This window comes from Verticillium dahliae, genomic scaffold, assembly GCF_000150675.1.
Source record: "Verticillium dahliae VdLs.17 supercont1.11 genomic scaffold, whole genome shotgun sequence".
Classification (NCBI taxonomy): domain Eukaryota; kingdom Fungi; phylum Ascomycota; class Sordariomycetes; order Glomerellales; family Plectosphaerellaceae; genus Verticillium; species Verticillium dahliae.
Window position 1 is genome coordinate 250,698 of NW_009276930.1, and position 18,793 is coordinate 269,490.

Genomic DNA, 18,793 nt, shown 5'->3' on the forward strand with positions numbered 1-18,793 from the left:
AGACGTTCGCGCGTCTCGCGCTTATCCTGGACCGTGTTTGTGAAACTTTTCCACTTTCATAATAGCAGTGGCTTCATACTTCCATACTCGGTCGCTGGCTCATCTATTCTGTTGATCGTCTCCTTAACTCGGATATGAGCTTCTAGCTGAGTCTAAAGCCAAGATTAAAAATCTGTGCTGTAGATTTCTGCATGGGGTTCAACAGATATCTATTTAGGGGGCTTTGTTCAGAAGTTCGTATTACACAGAACCCCCCCCGGCTATGTGTCAAGGGTTTCTGGGTATTGCCTCTGGTCTTATCGTCCATTCTTCACTGGTTGACCGGAAGACGAGACCAACTGAGAGGGGCCTGATAATTCACAATGCAACGCTTTTGGAAGGTGAGAGTGGTGGAGAAAAGTGGGATGCCGAGCTTTCGTTGTGCAGTGTTGGTTGATATACCCCTGATCGATGTGCATCACGTTGGCCGTGGCAGAAAATCCCAAGACCGGGCGGCATCGCCCCATGTTCCGATCCCTGTTGTGTGCGCCTATTCCCCGCGACGGCCTTCCTATACCAACGTTCCAGTTTATCCACCATTCTGGATCTTTGGTGCCACCCAGTAAACTTATACTGCGGGGATCTCTCTTTCTTACCGAAGCCGCTGTCGCACTACTTGTCCCTCGATATTTGCTACTGACCGGTCCACCACCTGTTCGGTCAAGCTACTTGAAGATGGCGGACGACTCCAGTAGCCTTGGACTCGAAAGAGCTCCTCCAGCAACAGGAATAGTGACAGAGAAGTCGCCGTTTCCGATACTCTTTTTGATACCAGCTGCCACCTTTTTACTGTGGTGTTTGTATGAGGAGCTTTATTCGCCCCTCAGAAAGTACCCAGGACCATTTTTTGGACGTGAGTTACGCACCTCCAATCAAAGACCGGTCAGGTAAGAAGCCCATAAGCGTTGATGTTAACTTCCCAATCGGTCTCCAGGATGGACCAGGCTCTGGTACATGTACTGGAACTGGACAGGTAACTCTCAGCTACAGTTGGAGAGACTACACAACAAGTACGGTCCTATTGTTCGGATCACGCCATACATCATTGATGTCGACATACCAGAGATTATCCAGACGGTGTTCAGCACCAAGGGGAATTGGCTTAAGGTCAGTCAGTCACTGGAAGGCAACTTTGCCAATACGATGCTAACTCATTGTCAACGTAGACTCCGTGGTACCATGGAAGTAGCGCGCTTGTCAACAATCAGATCGTCCTCAACCTATTCAGCCAGACCAATCCAAAACAGCACGCAAAGGAGAGGAAGCCAATTGCCAAATTCTACTCCCCTTCTGCTACTGCCGCGCTCGAGCCTCATATTGACTCAGTCATCAAGAAGTTCTGCCAAGACCTGGAGAGACGGTTCATCAATGTTCCAGACGACAAGCGGGAGTTTGACCTTGGTCAGTGGATTCTATTCTGTAAGTAAACCCTGCCATAGATCCTACGAGCAAGGTTCGCCTTCTTTTCTCTCCCCCGCGACCGAATTGAGCGACGCCTTGTATTAATTCCGAGTACTGATCAAATCCAGATACCTGGGATGTGACTGGTGCTGTGACTTTCTCCAAGCCGTTCGGCTATCTGGATAAAGGCTTCGATTTCGATGGCGTCCTCCATGCTGCCGACAAAGCACAGGACTACTTTGTCGTGATCGGGGCCATGCCGTTCCTCGACCGAGTTTTCGACAAGAATCCCGTTTACCGTGTCGGGCCTCCCGGATTCAATACTTCCACTGGCATCTCGATTCAGCGCCTACAAGACCGCTACACTGGTGCAGACAAGGAATACCACAACCCCGACATTCCCGACTTTCTCGATCGCTTCATTGCCGCCAAGAACGACGACCCTGAAAACGTCAGTGACCCGCAGATCATTTCCTGGCTTATGGTCAATATGATCGCAGGAAGCGATGTAAGTCAATTATTTTGCCAACGTTGATCTTCCCAATAATGTCTGACTTGCTCGTCCAGACTACTGCGATCACCATCCGAAGCGCTCTGTACTTCTCCCTCAGCAATCCCAAAGTCTGGTCTCGGCTCAACGATGAAATTCGTTCGAAGCGTTTCCGAGAGCGCGGAATGGTTCCACCGGCATACAAAGAAGTCCGCGCCATTCCTTACGTCGATGCTGTCGTTCGCGAAGCGCTCCGCATTCTGCCAGGCGTCTCTATGTCCATGGAACGCTACGTTCCGGCTGGCGGGTTTACGCTACCCAACGGCGACTATCTGCCGGGGGGAACTATCATCGGGGTGAGCCCCTACATTACGAATCGAAATCAATCGGTCTTTGGCGTTGGTGCCGACGCGTTCCGGCCAGAGCGCTGGTTGAGGGACGAGGCTGGAGGTGAGACGGAAGAGTCCTTCCAGTCACGCCTGACCCTGATGAACAAGGCGGACTTGTCATTTGGGGGCGGAAGCAGAAGCTGCATCGGTAAGAACCTGGGGTTGTTCCAGTCTTACAAGGTTTTGGCTACGCTCATCACGCTGTACGACATTGAGTTGTCGGAAAAGGCAGACTGGAAGGTCATTTGCAGTTGGTTCCCACGACAAGAAGGTTTGCGGGTCAGGATGAGGCGAAGGCCTTGATCAGGATCATGAAAGCAGGGTAAATCCCAAGCCCACTCCGAGTTCGGTAATCCAGAGGACCAGGAGCAGAAACCGAAACACGACGAATCCCAAAGATCAGCCCGCTTTCCCTTGAAACATACATTTAGTGCAGTCAGCCCGATATTTAGTTCCCAGATTAGGTCATGAACGATCAAGCATCTCGTTTATACTGATATACGGAAAAGATTTACCATGTGGGTACTGACACTGGTGGCATTAATGACAGTTGTCGACTTACCTAATCGTGCGTGATCTAGCATCCCGCCCTGACGTTTTCTTTTTTCAGTCCACTAAAACATCTTTTCCCACGACAGCCGTAAGAAACAATTCGAGTGACCGAACGTCAAAAAGGAATCTGATGAGGACGAGACTCGAACTCGCGCGGGTTGCCCCACCAGGAAATCTGTTAAGGAGACCTTAACCTGGCGCCATAACCAACTCGGCCACCTCACCGGTGATTGTTGAAGGCGCCGCTGACGGGTGGGTTCATGGGGTAGGTTGCGGGGCGCGACGAGGGCTTCATCTCGTGTCTTGCCTTGTAGGATGCGGCAATGGCTCCATGAGCTGTCTCATGGAAGGTTATTTCAGAGCGCCGGCCTTGGCCAACGTGCCAATGAATGCTGGCGGAGTTCTCTTGTGCTAGAGCTGAGCATGTCTGGTCGCGATCACTTCTTAGAGAGGGTCGGCAGATCTAGCACCACATAATTGGCAGTAAAGATTATTGTCGTGGCTCAGAACTAGCACGCGAATTTCATTGATGACTATGTTAACTCCTGTACGAACGAGTGAGGTCTCCTCACGTTCATTGCTCAAAACAAGGCACGAAGTGCCATGAACGTCGACGCACACAAAGCCTAGGTTTAAATTGTAGCCTGAGCTTCTTGACAAACATTTGAATGTTGACCAAGATTATAGACCAAGGTAGAGAAGAACCTTGGACTTCGTCATATGTCTATCAACCTAGCGAGCCCCGTTCCAATCTGGTCATGCTCTGGCTCTAAGGAAGGGACTCGTAAGCTACCTAGGTAAGAAGGTAAGAAGCAGAATAGTACTAAGATTACTTTGGAGAAAAGAAAGCTGCCTCAAAGCCTAGCAGCGCTGGACGTCATGAGGACTGTGGGGGACCTGGGTGCATCATGGCCTTCAGATGGACACATGTGTAGCATCCGTAGGAGATCTGCTTTACCCGCTGGATCAATCATTTATCCTTGGTCAAGCCTGGCGAGAAGCTTATTTGCCACAGCCAAGCTCAATACCCTTTCCAACAACCTCTGCAATCAGGGGAGGGAAAAGCCAGCCCTTGAAAACTTGAATGACGTCGTCAATAGCGCCGCAACCTCCCCTGTTCTCCGCGGCTTCAGACGAAAACTCAATCAAAATCTCGTTGTTTTGGGTGTTCGATCCGTCAGTGTCGGCAGTGACGTAGATAAGCGCAGGTACTTGGTGTCCGTGTCGGAGTTTGTTGCATTTCGCGGACCTTCCCTCTCCAGGACATTTGCAAACACGATCCGAGCATGCCGCGCCAAATTTGTTGCAGTTCACGGCAATAGTGTCGGCGCAGCAATCCACGTAAACTTCATATTGGTGTTTTTCGGCGATTCTCTTGACTGTTTCCCAAGCAGCTTCGACCATGGCGTCTCGGACTTGAAGGTGCTTGCCGTCGACATCATTCCACTTGCCGATAATTGATACGGTGACTTTGTGGTCCGGGCCATTGTCGAAGTTGCAACGCTTGCTCTGAGTTGAAAATTCTTCGTCCTTGATTGAGACTTGGTGCAAATTGGTGGGATCCTCATAGATTGCCTTCCAGGTTGTCGCGAAAAGGTCAAGGTTGCCGACTTCGATCAAGCGATCGCTGGTGGAAACATGGATTTTAGCAGCATCAATAGACGGAGCCAGTGCACCAAATACAAGTGCCGCCGTGATGAGCTTCATGATCTTTCTAAATGGTCAATTTTGCAACGACTTAACGACCAGTGCTTGAACTTACGTCTCTTTGGTTGAGCGAGTAGTTAATGATGAAGAACTATTGCGAGAGGAGAATGATGTAGGATACAGCATGACCCAGAACAGCAAGTTAGTTGTGTCGCCTTTTATATACCAGACAATGGCCTTCGGTAGACGTCTCGAGACACGCATTCGTCGAAAGCCTGCTGTTCCTTGCAGCACCACGAGCCCTGTCGTGCCCCCTGTCGTAGGTCACCTACAGACAACCTAACACGTGCCGTCTTAATGCAACGAGAGCACGGCGCGAATCAGGCATCCCATCATCCTACAGCATGATTTTGTGGGCACGCAAAGACGTGCCACTGGCGGATCACGTCTTTTCCCCTATCCTTTCTCTGTCAAACACGAAAACCTACTATCAAGCTGGGTGGCAGACTAAACCCCAACGGAGGGTGTGTGGGTGACAGTTACACCGAGTTCTCAGTGGTCGTCGTGGGGGTCAACGAGATGGACCTTCACCCAGGTTCTCCCGGTTGTTGTTTAATCTTCGTATCTCAACTAGACCTGTTACTATCGTCAACCTTCATGAATAGGATAAAATGTTCAGCACAGAGACTCTGAGAAGACTGTAAAAGACGCGACGTGAGCACCATCTTGGCTCACATTTTTTCGATAGTGTTGTCAGCCGATGCTTACTCGGTCTTACCGCTATTGCTGTGATATCTGACTTTCCAATGAGCGAGTAAGGCATACATGATACCTTTTCGGGGTATGTCAGGCCGAGCTGCAGTACGGTAGTATCCCTACCACGGAGATCCTTAATCTTCCTCTCGGAAAACTTCGACCTGACCTGCAGCAAGCTGGAAACTGCTGAGCTCCGAAGGATGATGACACTTTTAGGCCATTGTTCAAGAATGAGTTATCAATAACTCGCACAGCTCAAGCGAGCCTTATCCCTACTGGGTTTTGAGAGCTCACACCGGCCGAGTCAACTTTCCTGTATTTGGAAACTCCTTCAACACGGCCGTTCTGCCCCGGCTAGAGAACTATTCGCTGGGGGGTGGACGGAGGCTTCATGATGGTCTAATAGAACACCCTGAGCTTGATAAAACCTTTTGTCCCAGTACCAGCCATCATTAATCACATGCAACTTGAAATTTGACTCGGAACGGCGGGTGAGATACGGAGCAAGCGACTAACCAGGAAGAACTTAACTTGGGTCTCGCTGCAGGACAATCCGAGCCCACCTCTTGGAGGGAGCAACAGGAGCCTCCTGCACTTGACGGCAAGTGCCGAGGGGCACAAAACGCGAATGGTATCGTTGTTGAGGAACACCCATAAATTTGACTTTGTACATCTAAGAAAAATGATACACTCTACCAGCGAGCTTGTAAAGGAAGCTGGCAACTCGATACCTCAAAGTAAGAAAAAGGCATCTTCACTACCCTAGGTCGTCGCCGTCCTATCCGGATGCCGACAGCCGCAGACCATGACCCCCAACTTCGGTGCCGTTTTGACGGAGTGGAAATTGGTGTGAGCTTCTCAGCATGCTGAAGGGCTGGAATATACAGCCGGGCTTTGTCCATGTCCCGGACTAGACTTGGGTGATATCATTCAAATGTTGATGGTGCCTCGGGAACAATTTAAGTGACCATTTCGCGTGGGGTTTCCCCACGTCGACGAGGACACACCAGCTAGGTCGGCGACAACCTGTTGACATGCCGAAGCCGACACGAATCAGCACTTCAAGATGTCAGACCTGAGTCGTCTTCTGGCAACCAAACTTTTAGTAACAAGGAAGGTCAAGAAAGCGGCTTCGTCATCAGCGCCGAATCTCGTGGCTAATCTATTGGTATCAAAGGCAAGCAACTGAGCCGGCAGGCGGTTCTCTCACGATCAGCTGCAGGGGCTACTCGACCACCCATAACGGACACTGAGTCTTACACGCATAATAAAGCCTCGGCCCATCTACTCTCGATTTATGATCAAGTGGTACGCGGCAGCGACTTTGAGGTTTAACTTTGCCGCAAGGGTGTGGTGTGCAGCATCAAGAGCTTGAACCTATTGGTTTCTGTTTATTGTCAAGGCCCATTCAAGTTAGAACCTGGATGGACGTTTCGCACGAGATGAGGCCGACCAAGAGATTACGCAACATCCGTCAGTAGGGTTAGCATCCATACCTGGCGATTGTTTTGCCCATGATTGAATCAAAGAAATACTATTGGATCTGAGAATCTTTCAATGAATGTAGCCGCCAGATTCATTTACGACAGTGTTCAATCTACATCGGTCGATCTCAACCATCAGCACAAAGCTTCGTGGGTATTTTCAGCGTGCACCGAGTCCACAATATCTCTCGAAAATGGTGTTTCCATTCCACATTGTCAGCCGTCAACACTCAATGAACAGTAAAGAGAATCACAGAGGATAAAGACAAGTGGCTTCTCGGCGTTGTCAACCCCCTGGCTGAATCAATGAGGTTGTTCACGAAGACGGCGAACAGAACCCCTGTCAACGGCTCCCACTCCGGGCTCCGACGTTCGCTTTCGCTTTGATCCTGGGCCCTCGGTCTTCTCTGTAACATCGAAAATGGCATAGCCACGTTTATGCTCTAGAATGGCACCACAACAACGCCGACTGGCTTGCCTGATCGAGTCAGACGATGCAGTCTATTGACGCTAATGAGCATGTCCTCGACATTCTCAACATTGGCTCTTGTCATGTCGCATCCTAGACGACCTTGGCTCGGGGATCAGTCCGACAGACGTAAACACCTAAGTAACGTCGTCAGTCAGTAAATTTGATGCGCCCCAATTGCAGAAAGCATCGGGGATCCATCTTCGGGCGAACTGTAACGTGCGCAATCCGGGATTACTGATTCGAATGCTTCGTGTGCACCTGATGAGCGACTCAGTAATTGCCCAAGTCCGCGCGTACCCAGTCATCTCAGTCGTCGAATGTAGGCTTATCTTATCCGATCATGGTCACATGAGAGCTCATTTGTGGTTGGGGTAAGCTGTCAGCAACCCGCCAACCATCTCTTTTCCGAGGGTGCGCGCCAGACTTGGCCTCACGCGAATTCCCGTGTGAAGGAGCTGATGATGCCCAATGTCTCGACGAACGCGATCCACAACCGCCGCCCTGTCCAAGCTGACGGAGCCCGTCACGAAGAAGGTCACCTCAGGCCCACGCGCGGCCAAGATCGCCGCAGCGCCTCAGTCTCCACCTATCCGCCTCTTCGACACCGCCGTCGCGTGGGAAACATGGCTCGCCGCGAACCCCCAGGACCTCACTGGCGTCTGGCTGCAGATCGCCAAGAAGGCGGCCGCCAAACCGACCGTCACGTATGATCAGGCTCTCGACGCCGCCTTGTGTTACGGTTGGATCGACGGCCAGCGCAAGACCCACGACGCTGAGCACTTTCTCCAGCGCTTCACCCCGCGGCGGAAGAACAGCATGTGGTCCAAGCGTAACGTCGACAAGGTGGCCGTCCTCATCCAGGAGGGCCGAATGCGGGCGCCGGGGCAGGCTGAGATTGACGCCGCGAAGGCAGATGGGCGATGGGAGCGCGCCTACGCCGGGCCGAGCAGCATACAGGTGCCAGCGGACTTTCAAGCGGCGCTGCTCAAGAACAGTTCGGCAAAGTCGTTCTTTGAGGCATTGAACAAAACGCAGCGGTATCAATTTCTCTGGCGCATTGAAACTACGAGGAGGCCGGAGACGAGGCGGCGTAAAATTGACGAATACGTTGCGCTGCTAGCTGATCACAAGCCACTATGAAGCACATTCTTCCCTCAAGCATTCGCCAAAGAAAGACTATCATGTTGATTAGAAAATTGGGAGATAAGTCTTTTTTTTCCGTTTGGTTGTCGAAGGTACCGATTGCCCATGCGACTGTACTGGCATTGTCGGGGACATTTCTTCCCAGCTTTCTGTCTGCTACTTGGGTCATGTCTACCATCGGTCTTTTACTCCTCCTCGATTACTCTGGGCCTCGCGACTTTGGGAACAAACACGTTGCGCTGCCGTTCCTTTCTGGATCAGAAGGGTCCTGTTCAGACCCTGCGTCCCAGCTACTGGTACCACGTCTGATAAACTATAAGCATGTGATACCAGCGCAACTTCCATGTTGCATTCAGCACAGCATCCCAGTGCCCCCGCGCAAGCCCATTTCGGCATGATTAATTCGAAATTCGACTGTGTTTCTTGGGTCAAATGCAAGCCCACCGACCATTCTCACATGCCCCCTCATTTGAAAATTCCTCTCCAGATGGGGTTTTGCCTATTTGCCCGTCGCCAACCGCTGGTTCCAGCACTGCGAATGGTTCCATCTAGGCGAGTGGTACATCAGCGTTGTATCGCGGCTCATTTGGATGAATACATACGGGGGCTTCTTCCAGCTGGCACTTTGCACGTCTTGGCTAGCACTACATCCGCCGTATCAATGGACGATTGTTTTTGCCAGTGATACCTTCAACATCCATTCTTTGGCGCCCGCTTTTCGGGGTCTGCCTGACGCGATTCCCAGCTCGAAAGGCACGTCCTAATCTGTACAGCGCTTCATCACACCACGAACCTGCCTTTCAGGGACGTCGTATACGCACGCATGCTTCTCCCGATAGTAAGGGTCTCCCGAGTATAAAATCCCTGGTCATGTCGATCGCTCTCCACATTCGTAAAGAGGGACAGCCCCCTTCATCAGGTTCTCAGATCTAACCGAAAGCGCCTCCCTCGATACCCCTGATTTCACCTTCGCCATGCGCGTCTCTACCCTCTTCTACCTCCCCACCTTGGTCCTCGCCACTGAGGCCCTGGACAAGGCTAAGATCACCATCAGCAAGGCGTCTCATTCTGGCAATGGCTGCCCGCAGGGAACCGTGACGTCCGTAGTGTCGGGCGACAAGACGGCAAGTCCCCGCTATGTCAAACCCCCATTATGAAACACATACTCATATGGTCCAGGTCATCACCTTTGGGTTCGATCAGTTCCAGACCTACATAGGCCCCGGCACCTCCTACACCGAGCGCTCCAAGAACTGCCAGCTCCACCTCAACCTGCAGTACCCCGCCGGCTTCAGCTTCGCCGTCGTGGACAGCGTCTACCACGGCTTCGCCCTCCTCGACCCGGGCGTCACGGGCAACTTCTTCTCGACCTACTACTTCAGCGCCGACGCCGCCAAGACGTCGACGACGCAGACGAGCATCCGCGGCGGCGGGCCCTGGGCCGCCGGCCAGGTCTACACCAAGCAGGATATTGTGCCCGCCGGCGACGTCGTGCGGTCTCCGTGCGGGGGGTCGCAGGCCACGCTCAACGTGAACAACCGCATCGCGCTCAACAGTGAGAAGCCGGAGGCGTTTGGCATGATTACGAACGACGACGCGACCGTGTCGCTGCAACAGCAGGTGCACATTGAATGGTACAAGTGCTAGGTGTGAATTTTCTGATTTTACGCGGCCTCGCAGGAGCCCTGAGACTTTTGTCGGTCCTCACTCTCTTTCTGATCGGTATAGTCAATCAAGTCCGATGTTTCATTTTGCTGATACGGATCGATTTGAAATGTGGCGAGATGCCGCACGTTTCGAGATCCCTTGCTCAAATTCAATGTGAACGCATGTGTAAAATTTGCTGCTCATGACTCCAGGCCGCTCGTGGTCTGGCTGTAGCGTCTGGCCTGCTTGAACTCCTGTGAACCTCTCCGGGCTGCCTGTCAATACGGGCTCTGTTCCAACCGCATCCCCGGGGTTTTCGACAGCAGCATAGAGCTGATAAGCTATACCCGGTGTTCGACGGCAATCCGCGGTCAGGAGCCAACCCGCCTGCAATGAGCCGAAACATGCTGATGGAGGCGGTATTCTGCATGGCCAGCCCATAGTGACTTTCCGTCGCAGGGGTTTTCGAACACGCGGGGCTTCACCCACCTATACCTCAGTTCTTGCACATCGGAGGTTGGAAACCAATGCTCCACCGCATCCCTCCCATGATGGCCACCATCAGCGCAAAGGCTGACACGACGCTCACCGACCCGTAGATATAGGCGTGCCTCCTCCGCAGGGAAGCCAACTCGGCCACCCACGTCGACACGGTTGACAAGCATCCGCAGAATCCATCATCAATGCCAAGAAGGACCTGGCATCCGACGAGGCCCCCAAGGGGTACATGCAACAAATCCCAACCCATGCCCAGGATCGCCGTGCCCAAAATGTTGGCTGAGAATGTGCCGATGGGGAAGACTGGGTTGCGAGGGTTAAGGAGAAGGGAGAGATGGTAGCGCAGAATGCACCCGAGAGGCGCAAAAACAACGGCGAAGAGGGCTTGGCCGCGCCAATGCTTGTGTGGAGGGAAGACAGCCAGCAGGATGGCACCGAGCCACGAGCCCCAGCCTAGAAGAATGCTGAGCGGGTTTAAATATCTTCGTATGAGTCCTGGAGAAGGTGACGGCGTAAAGGGATGAAGGGCGTCGGCTGCATGGTTCCCTACGATGAGAGCAGACAGCGAGAGGCCTACTGTGGTGACGAGGACCGCGAGAAGCGCCATGAATGAGTAGCCACCATGCCTTGACAGGGGTGTGGACAGATCTGGAGACGGGAGGTCGTTCGAGGTAGCCAGGAACATGTCGCGAATAAAGGATGAAAAGGAGGTGAATGAACCGCAGAAGCCGGTGGTTAGACCGACGTAGAGCGGAAGGGTCTTCTTCCTCGCCATGTGCTCCTTTCTTGCAGAAGCAGACATCGACGCGAGCTTCGGCTTGGGAGCTGCGTATGTTTCGTGTGAGGGCATATCATGCTCGTCAACCGGAGCATCCACAGGCGAATAGAACAACTTCGTGTCCTCAGCTAGGAAGCCAAAGATGAAGCTGCCACCAACGTTCGCCCACAGTACACCAAATGAGACGGGAGCTCCAGGGTAATGAGTCAAGGCCTGCAAACCAAGTCTAGAGAGCGTACCCCATATCGCAAAAAAGACGAGATACGAGTGCGTGTCGAGCTGTGTCGCCCAGCGGGAAACGCGGTCCTGGCGGTCATCGTATCGATGTGGTTGGCTTGGCGCAACATTGGCGGACATAGTCGTGATCGTGTACCAAGAGAAAAGCGTACAATATGACCATTGCGCATGAATTCACATTGTTGTATGATGGCAGCAGAGATTGGAAAAGTCTCCGTTCCAACTGATCGAGGGAGGAGTCACATTTGCCCACTACGCGTAGCACGGCAAGCGCGTTCCGCTTGACCGATGCCCACCGGAAGCCATCGGTGTAGGGGAAACTGCCGAGCACCCCTACACCCCACACTGGCAGCTGACCGACTTATCAGTGGAGCATCGGCCACCTCCGCAAGGGCCCAAGCTCCCTTATCTGACCGCTTTATCTGCTGCCCCGCAGTCCCGGGGAGGGGCCCGATGGATAAGGGACCTGACCGATGACCTCGTCAGGTACCTGGACCGCCTTGCCTTCCCTTTAGGCATCACGCTGGGGAACACGACACGTTTCTGTCGATTTACTCTCCTCTCTTCTTCTTCTTCTTCTCCTTCAATCCTCGTAAAGTCATTTTTCCAACAGCGACAATTCAACATGGCGTCCTCACCTGAGCTTCCACCCAACGTTCACGTCTCCTCTCACCCCTGCCTTCAGGCGAAGCTCTCCCAATTACGATCCAAGTCAACACCAGCCAAAGATGTCAAGACCATCGTCAACGACATTGCCCTGATCCTCGGCTGCGAAGCCCTCGCAGCCTCAACATCACCAGCCAAAGGCCCCGAGGTGAGTAGAGCAGAGCGCCATCGATTCCACGGCTTCCGTGTCCCACTAAGTGTCCCGCTGACCTCCGTCTCCAGGACCAAACCCCCCTTGGTTTCACATACAACACAACGGTCCTCAACCCCCGCACCATCTGCCTCGTGCCCATCCTCCGCTCCGGTCTCGCCATGGTCGACGCTCTCCAGACCATCCTCCCCGACCCGGTGCCCGTCCACCACCTCGGCCTCTACCGCGAGCCCTCGACCCTCGAGCCCGTCGAGTACTACAACAACCTGCCCCACCACATCCCCGACCCGACCCTCACCGCCGCCTCCACGTCGGCCGCCGCCTTCGCGTCCGTCTCCACCGCCGCCTCCACCCTCGAGGCCGAGGCCACCGGCGGCGCCGCCAACGCCTCGAGCCTCGCCATCATCCTCGACCCCGTCATCGCCACCGGCGGCACCTGCGCCGCCGCTATCAACACGCTGCGCGACTGGGGCGCCCGCCGCATCGTCGTCCTGTCCGTCGTTGGCGCCGCCGAGGGCGTCAGGCGCGCCGCGAGCGAGTGGCCCGAGGCCACGGACATTTGGGTCGCGGGCGTCGATGCCGAGATTACCGCCGAGGGCATGCTGAAGCCTGGTCTCGGCGATGTGGGCGACAGGCTTTTCCTGACCATTGGGAAATAAGCGCTTCGTAGTGTCAGTCTTCTTTTCCGGGTGCGTAGCTCGGCGGACGGTCCTTGGGTGAGATGAAGGGTATGTTTTTGGCGGCGCCATACACAGGGATTTTGCTGCATCATCATATCATGGGTATAAAGGAACCTGTCGGGACATAAAACTACCGTTCACATGCCCAGACTTGTGTTTCGAAACGAGTCGAAAACTGGTATTCGTGATGTGCGTAAAAACCGGACTACCCGGTAAAAAGACATAACCGTGAACATTATACCCCAAATCGCTCCTCATCGAGCATCGTCCTCTCCTTCCACGAATCCTCTACCCATTGTGCATCGACAACGCGGGGTATCTTCCGCCGTCTGCCGATATCCTTGCGGACCGAAACGGCCGCATCTTGTTTCTCTGCATCTTGCCCTCCGACAAGCACAATGTGCGTGGACGAATCAACGGGCAAACCATCCGTAACCTCCCCGCCGCCAAAGGCAATGTAGTTCCGCAAGCGAAACGCGTCGAGCTCGCCGCCGGGTAGAACATGGAGGTGAACGACACAACGGTCAAAGATGGCACTGTCACGTTCGCCCAAGTCGTTCCCCCTCTCCTTGAGCTGGCGTGCAAACTCCGCCGCGCCCTCTTCGCGCCCCTCACTCTCCTCATGCGGGGGCATGTCGCCCAGAATCTGCCGCAGCTCTTCCACGTCTACAATCCGGAAGTAGCTGTCACCAAACTCATCCGTGTTCTGCCTAGCAATCTCTCGCAAGCCCTCTGTCGCGTGGAACAAATGGCGTTCTTCGTACGGCAGAAGCCCGTCGTCGGTCTCTTGTGCGAGACAATCCTGAACCCAGTTGGGCCGGATGATGTCCACGTCGCCCTTCTTGATGAGACTGGCAACGCTGACGACACGCTTGTCCGCAATCAGGATCAGGTCTGACCGCGCGGCGTGTCGCTGCGTGATGCGACCGCCGTTTGCTTTGATCATCGTCTCTAGCTGTGTCTTGGTCTTCTTGAATGGCTTGAGGGACTCAGACAGGACGCAGAATTCCAGCCCCTCGAAGACCTTTGACTTCTCGCCCTCAAACTGAACAGGTGTGCTGTCGGTGCCGGCAATGACGAGTTCCTTCTTGACGCGCTTGACAGCTCTGCGCTTCGTGTTTTCCACGCTCATTGTCTTCTCCTGAGCCTCCTCTTCGACACGGCGACGCAGGTCCTGGAATTCCTGCACGCTGAGGCCCTGATCCCAGCTCTTGTCTTTTCGGAGCTTGCGGAACCTGGGGAATCGCAGCGTGAAGCCTAAGGCAAATTGATCGGATGGTCCAACGCTGGAGGCCTTTGCTTCGAGTACGAATGAGTCCTTTGGCCTGATCCAGACATCTGGTTTCTCGGCAAAGCCGTGTGCTAATTCAATGTACTCGTTCGGCGGCTTCTTGGGATCCCAGTCCTTCCACTTGCCGTCGGTGTGATGACGAATCTCGGCATAATCCTCCACACTGAAGCCGCCGCCAACCTTGAAAAGACTGAAGCACTTCTCGGGGTTGGCTCCCGCTTTGATGTGATTCTCACCGACGCGCAGGCCGCACAGGTACGTGGAGAGAATGCCGCCTCGCTTCCCCGAGCCGTAGTAGCCGCCAATCACGACACAATCGAGCGATTCGCCAAACTCCGTCATGTACTCGGGCTTCACCTTGAGCCAATCGTCGTTTCGGCTGTTGAGGCGGTACATGGAGCGCGGGTTCTTGAGGACCAAGCCTTCCGAGGCCTCGGCGACGACTTTGCGAAGGAGTGGCTCGATGGCGTCCGCCGATGTCGCGGCCTCGTGCTCGTGTACCTCTATCCTCCTGTGAACACCGACGACAGCTTTGCTCAGCGCATTGTAGCGATCGCGGAGGGTGTACCGCGTCAACGGCTGGTCATTCAGGTACAAGATGTCAAAGACGCGGAAGAGCGGGCGGGGGCCAGTGTTGTTGTAGGGATTCTTCTGTTCGGCCAGCGCCGCCGTCTTCAAGGTGCCAAACTGCATGATCTTGTCGGTTTCTGGGTCCCAGGTGATCATCTCGCCGTCCAAGATGATGTTTCGCACGCCAGCGGCAAAGGCCTTGCCGAGGTGTCGCGTCAGCGCGCCGCGATCGTCCTTGAGGCCCTCGCCGTAGAGATAAGTGTAGTCTTTGGCCTTGCGCGACCAAAAGCAGAAGCGCTTACCGCCCGGTATTGAGGCGTCCTCCATCATGTGCATCTGCATCCGTTCACCGTCGAGCTTCTCCTCGATCCAGTACTCGGGATCCTCCTCGGTGGGCCGCAAGTAGTCGACCATTTTCTGGAACGATGCCGGCATCTGAAATTGGGCCAATTGCGGCTGGAAGCATTGCATGAGTGTGACGCCCGTGTTCTCCTGCTCCAGCCGGTACTGCGGGTCGAACAGTTCCCAGCACACGCGCCGCAAGCTGGACGAAACGTTGAACAAAGTCTCGGCGTCGGGGTGCCAGAGATGAAGCAACGTCTTTTCCGTGGCGCCAACCTTCATCTGCTTCAGGATGATGCGGATCAGCCACATGAGCTCTTCGGCGTTCATGCGCTCGTAGAACGTCTCAAACACTTCGAGGTTCTCCAGCTCTCCCGAGGACCCGGCCAGCTTGTCGAGCAGCTCGTTGACGTCGGCAATCGTCATGTCACCCACTTCGATGCGCATGGGACGCTTCGACAAGACCTCAAAGGCTCGGCCCGCAAAGTCGCCGGCCATGCGCGACGCCGTGGTCTGGCCGGGCAGCTTCCAGTGCAGGAGGTTGTAGCCGTCCTCGGAGTTCTTGTCAATCTTCATGAGCTTGACGAGGAGCTTGCCAATGGCGTTCTCCTTGAGACCATAGACGCCCCTGTCGCGGTCCTTGTCGGGCAGGATCAATCGCATGGCCGGGTAAAAGTCGTTGCCGACATCCTTTCGCCATCGCGAGATGAATCGGTCGATGATGTGGCGGCGCTGCTCGCTCGGCGACGGCTTGGAAGGGCCGTGGGGCCCGAGTTTGGCGCGAGGCGGCCCAGAGCCTGGAGGCTGCTTCTTGTTCTCCATAAGAGGGTTGAAGAGGCTTTTGAAGAGCTCCGAGAAGAGGAATGTCTCGGAGTGATTCCTCGGGCGTCCAGGGTAGCTACGGGCTTGGTCAGTGATTGCAGCGAGACAAGTCGCAGAGGCGGGGGTCGCACTTCTCATTGACCTCTTGCAAGGTCATGCCACCAACTGCGTACTGCCGCTCATCTTCTTCGATGGCGGCCGCACTGGGCGACGGTTGCCCTTGTTGGTGGCTCATCACAGCAGGCGAGGCTTTGGCTGGATGCTACAGGCAGTGTCTCAGCGCACGAGGTTGCTGAGAGGACGAAGCTGACGTACGTATCGGCTTTGGAGAGGACAGTACCAGAATCGTCGCAAGCTTCTTCATGTGTCTGCACGCAGGGGCATTATGAGGAGTTATGTAGAGACCAAAAGCAGGCTCTGTTATATTGTTGGTCTTTTGAAGGTGGACGCATTTGGCAGGCACTCCCAGGTGGTCGGTGCCTGGAGCTGCTGCAGCCTTGAAAAGCGGGACAACGACGATCGCCTCTGTCCCACCAGTAGCCGCATACAAACCCCCCAGACGCATCACCCCCACAAGGCCATCTGTCCGGATAGCGGCATCCGAACCGACGCGTCATTCCATCAGAGACATCACAGCATTGCAACCTTGTATCAACTTCGTCTCCCTCTTCACTCATCCCGCTCTTCATTTGCCTCGCTCTTCGCTCATCTCTCCCTTTCTCTCACGAATATAAAGGCCATACGACGGTGGCAGGGCCGCATCGCATTTCAATTGGGACGACTTCTAACTACCTACTCGTTGACCGTATCTCATCCATCATGTCTCAAGGGTAAATCATGCAAACATCGCTGCCATCCATGGAAATTCCTCCCGTTTCAAGTGTACCATACAGTCAGTCTGCCACCATGCTGTCTCACCGCCTCGCCAGGATAGCTTCCACGGTCGACCCTCCTGGCTTCTTTTCCTCGCCAAGAACGTCTCCCGAAGACGACCGTCCCAGACTCGTCAGTGATGCGAGCGAAGAACCTCATAGGCAAAGCAAGGCAAGGCAGGGGCATGGCACGCTTAAGAGCGGGTAGAGAGAGTGTCAGAGTGGACCTTCTCCACGTCGACCTCGCGCATGGGCTCGGTGACCTGCTTCTTCTGGTTCTTGCGGCGGACGAGGAAGAAGGCAAGGGCGGCGAGCAGACCGAGACCGGCAACGACGCCGACGACGACGCCGGCAATCTCACCGCCGCCGAGGCCGGACGAGCCCCTGTCCTCGGAGGCGGTGAAGTCCTCGACGGTGTGGGGCGTCTCGCCGTTCTCGTCGGTCGTCGTGACGCTGACCGAGCCGTCCTCCTTGACCTCGGGGTCGGAGATGGTCGAGTTGAAGCAGGGGATCTCCTCGTCAAAGGCGGCAAACTCGACAAACTCGACGTCGGCGCAGGCGTAGTGCGTCGTGCGGTCCGCCTCGTTCTCCTCAAAGTTGGCGACGTAGAGGATGCGGTACGTGGCGTTGCTGCCGGCCGTGACGCTGGCGGGGTGGTCCGGCACCGTGATGCACGTGTGGCCGAGGTCCAGGGAGCCGACCTGGTCGGGGCCGTAGAACGTCTCAAAGTCGGAAGCCGACGTGGGGTCTATCGCCGGCTTGCGTCAGTCGTGTCGTCCCTTGAGCGGGCCCGTAGGGCTGGACTTACTGTTGCTGTACGAAACACCAACGTGGACAGCACGGGTGTTGTCCTGGGTGACGAGGGCGAGCCTGCCGTTGGCTACGTGGTCTCTGTCAGCCTGTGTTGTGCAAGAGGGAACATGATGACAGAGTCGTCGTCAAGTCGATCTCACGCCTGACAGAGAAAAGAAAATCACTCACTCAGAGGGAAGGCAGTGCGCTCGCCGAGCTGGGCACCGCCGCAGGGGGCCGTCTCGTCAGTGGCATCCACCCACTTCCTGTCGGCGGGCCAGAGGAAGGCGGCGGCGCCCATCTCGTTGCTGGTGGTGGCCTGAGCGACGGTGGACGAGGCGAAGAAAGCGCCAACGAGGGCGACAACCTTGGAAGAGACCATTTTGGGCAAGGGACCAGAGTGTGTAAGCTCAAGAAAAGGGATGAGTGTTGAGGCTTATGCTTGTCAGAGAGAAGACACTGGGCTTGGGGTGGGGGCTTGAAGCTGGGGCAAAGGAGGTCAAGTGAGCCGTGAGGAGAAAAAGCGAGAAGGGGGATCACGGCATGTTGGGCCGTCGACCACAGCCATATATGGTTTCTCTGCGTCTCGTCGCCAAGTGGTCGAGGTCCGCACCAGGTGAGTGTGTCTCCCGCCAGTCCCCGTCTTTCTCTCTTACTTTCCTGCGTCCTTCCTCGGATCGTTTTTTGCTGCTCGCCCACTGGCTCCTACGCCCCGTTCGCTCGCACTATCTAACCTTGAGCTACCACCTACCTAGGTAAGCCAAGGTACCCTCACCTACCATACACATGCTCAACCCCCGCCCCTCTCGCCTCTCAGTTGCCGACAAACCACCGATCCAACCGTGCTGCTACCGGCAGAAGGCAGGGTGCCCAGGCCACAACCTACCATGTCGCGAGCAGCCGACCAGCAGACTCTTACAGCCAAGACTGGCCAGCGACCTGGCACACACCCTATTTCGCCACCGCAACGAGCTGTTATTCGCTCAGGCCACACCAACCCGTCCTTGTCCAGGCCCACGTCCTTGTTCAGGCCCCCGTCCGTTTCCAGGCCCCGTCCTCGTCTCTTGGCCCTCG

At 55.0% G+C, this 18,793-nt stretch overlaps 8 protein-coding genes and 1 non-coding gene across 9 annotated transcripts; 4 read left to right on the forward strand and 5 right to left on the reverse strand.

The window, feature by feature from the left end:
* Positions 1-362: 362 nt before the first annotated feature.
* Positions 363-2,622, forward strand: VDAG_05714 (pisatin demethylase; the record flags this gene model as incomplete). Its single annotated transcript, XM_009655111.1, has 6 exons — positions 363-380; positions 815-926; positions 1,013-1,146; positions 1,206-1,458; positions 1,569-1,948; positions 2,008-2,622. The coding sequence occupies 6 exons, from the start codon at positions 363-365 to the stop codon at positions 2,620-2,622; spliced, it is 1,512 nt and encodes a 503-aa protein (XP_009653406.1).
* A 377-nt stretch (positions 2,623-2,999) lies between these two features.
* On the reverse strand, positions 3,000-3,096 carry VDAG_20166. Its single transcript has one exon. It is a non-coding gene; the product is annotated as a tRNA-Leu (tRNA).
* A 777-nt stretch (positions 3,097-3,873) lies between these two features.
* On the reverse strand, positions 3,874-4,578 carry VDAG_05715 (uncharacterized protein; the record flags this gene model as incomplete). Its single annotated transcript, XM_009655112.1, has 1 exon — positions 3,874-4,578. The coding sequence occupies one exon, from the start codon at positions 4,576-4,578 to the stop codon at positions 3,874-3,876; it is 705 nt and encodes a 234-aa protein (XP_009653407.1).
* A 3,120-nt stretch (positions 4,579-7,698) lies between these two features.
* VDAG_05716 (uncharacterized protein) lies at positions 7,699-8,370 on the forward strand (the record flags this gene model as incomplete). Its single annotated transcript, XM_009655113.1, has 1 exon — positions 7,699-8,370. One exon carries the CDS (start codon positions 7,699-7,701, stop codon positions 8,368-8,370), a length of 672 nt encoding a protein of 223 aa, XP_009653408.1.
* A 977-nt stretch (positions 8,371-9,347) lies between these two features.
* Positions 9,348-10,020, forward strand: VDAG_05717 (uncharacterized protein; the record flags this gene model as incomplete). The annotated part of the gene is made up of 2 exons (XM_009655114.1): positions 9,348-9,512; positions 9,553-10,020. 2 exons carry the CDS (start codon positions 9,348-9,350, stop codon positions 10,018-10,020), a joined length of 633 nt encoding a protein of 210 aa, XP_009653409.1.
* Positions 10,021-10,516: 496 nt separating this feature from the next.
* Positions 10,517-11,653, reverse strand: VDAG_05718 (uncharacterized protein; the record flags this gene model as incomplete). The annotated part of the gene is made up of 1 exon (XM_009655115.1): positions 10,517-11,653. The coding sequence occupies one exon, from the start codon at positions 11,651-11,653 to the stop codon at positions 10,517-10,519; it is 1,137 nt and encodes a 378-aa protein (XP_009653410.1).
* A 505-nt stretch (positions 11,654-12,158) lies between these two features.
* VDAG_05719 (uracil phosphoribosyltransferase) lies at positions 12,159-13,009 on the forward strand (the record flags this gene model as incomplete). Its single annotated transcript, XM_009655116.1, has 2 exons — positions 12,159-12,347; positions 12,422-13,009. 2 exons carry the CDS (start codon positions 12,159-12,161, stop codon positions 13,007-13,009), a joined length of 777 nt encoding a protein of 258 aa, XP_009653411.1.
* Positions 13,010-13,265: 256 nt separating this feature from the next.
* On the reverse strand, positions 13,266-16,419 carry VDAG_05720 (DNA ligase; the record flags this gene model as incomplete). The annotated part of the gene is made up of 3 exons (XM_009655117.1): positions 13,266-16,131; positions 16,187-16,310; positions 16,371-16,419. 3 exons carry the CDS (start codon positions 16,417-16,419, stop codon positions 13,266-13,268), a joined length of 3,039 nt encoding a protein of 1,012 aa, XP_009653412.1.
* A 702-nt stretch (positions 16,420-17,121) lies between these two features.
* VDAG_05721 (uncharacterized protein) lies at positions 17,122-18,101 on the reverse strand (the record flags this gene model as incomplete). The annotated part of the gene is made up of 3 exons (XM_009655118.1): positions 17,122-17,675; positions 17,736-17,807; positions 17,909-18,101. 3 exons carry the CDS (start codon positions 18,099-18,101, stop codon positions 17,122-17,124), a joined length of 819 nt encoding a protein of 272 aa, XP_009653413.1.
* Between the last annotated feature and the right edge of the window lie 692 nt (positions 18,102-18,793).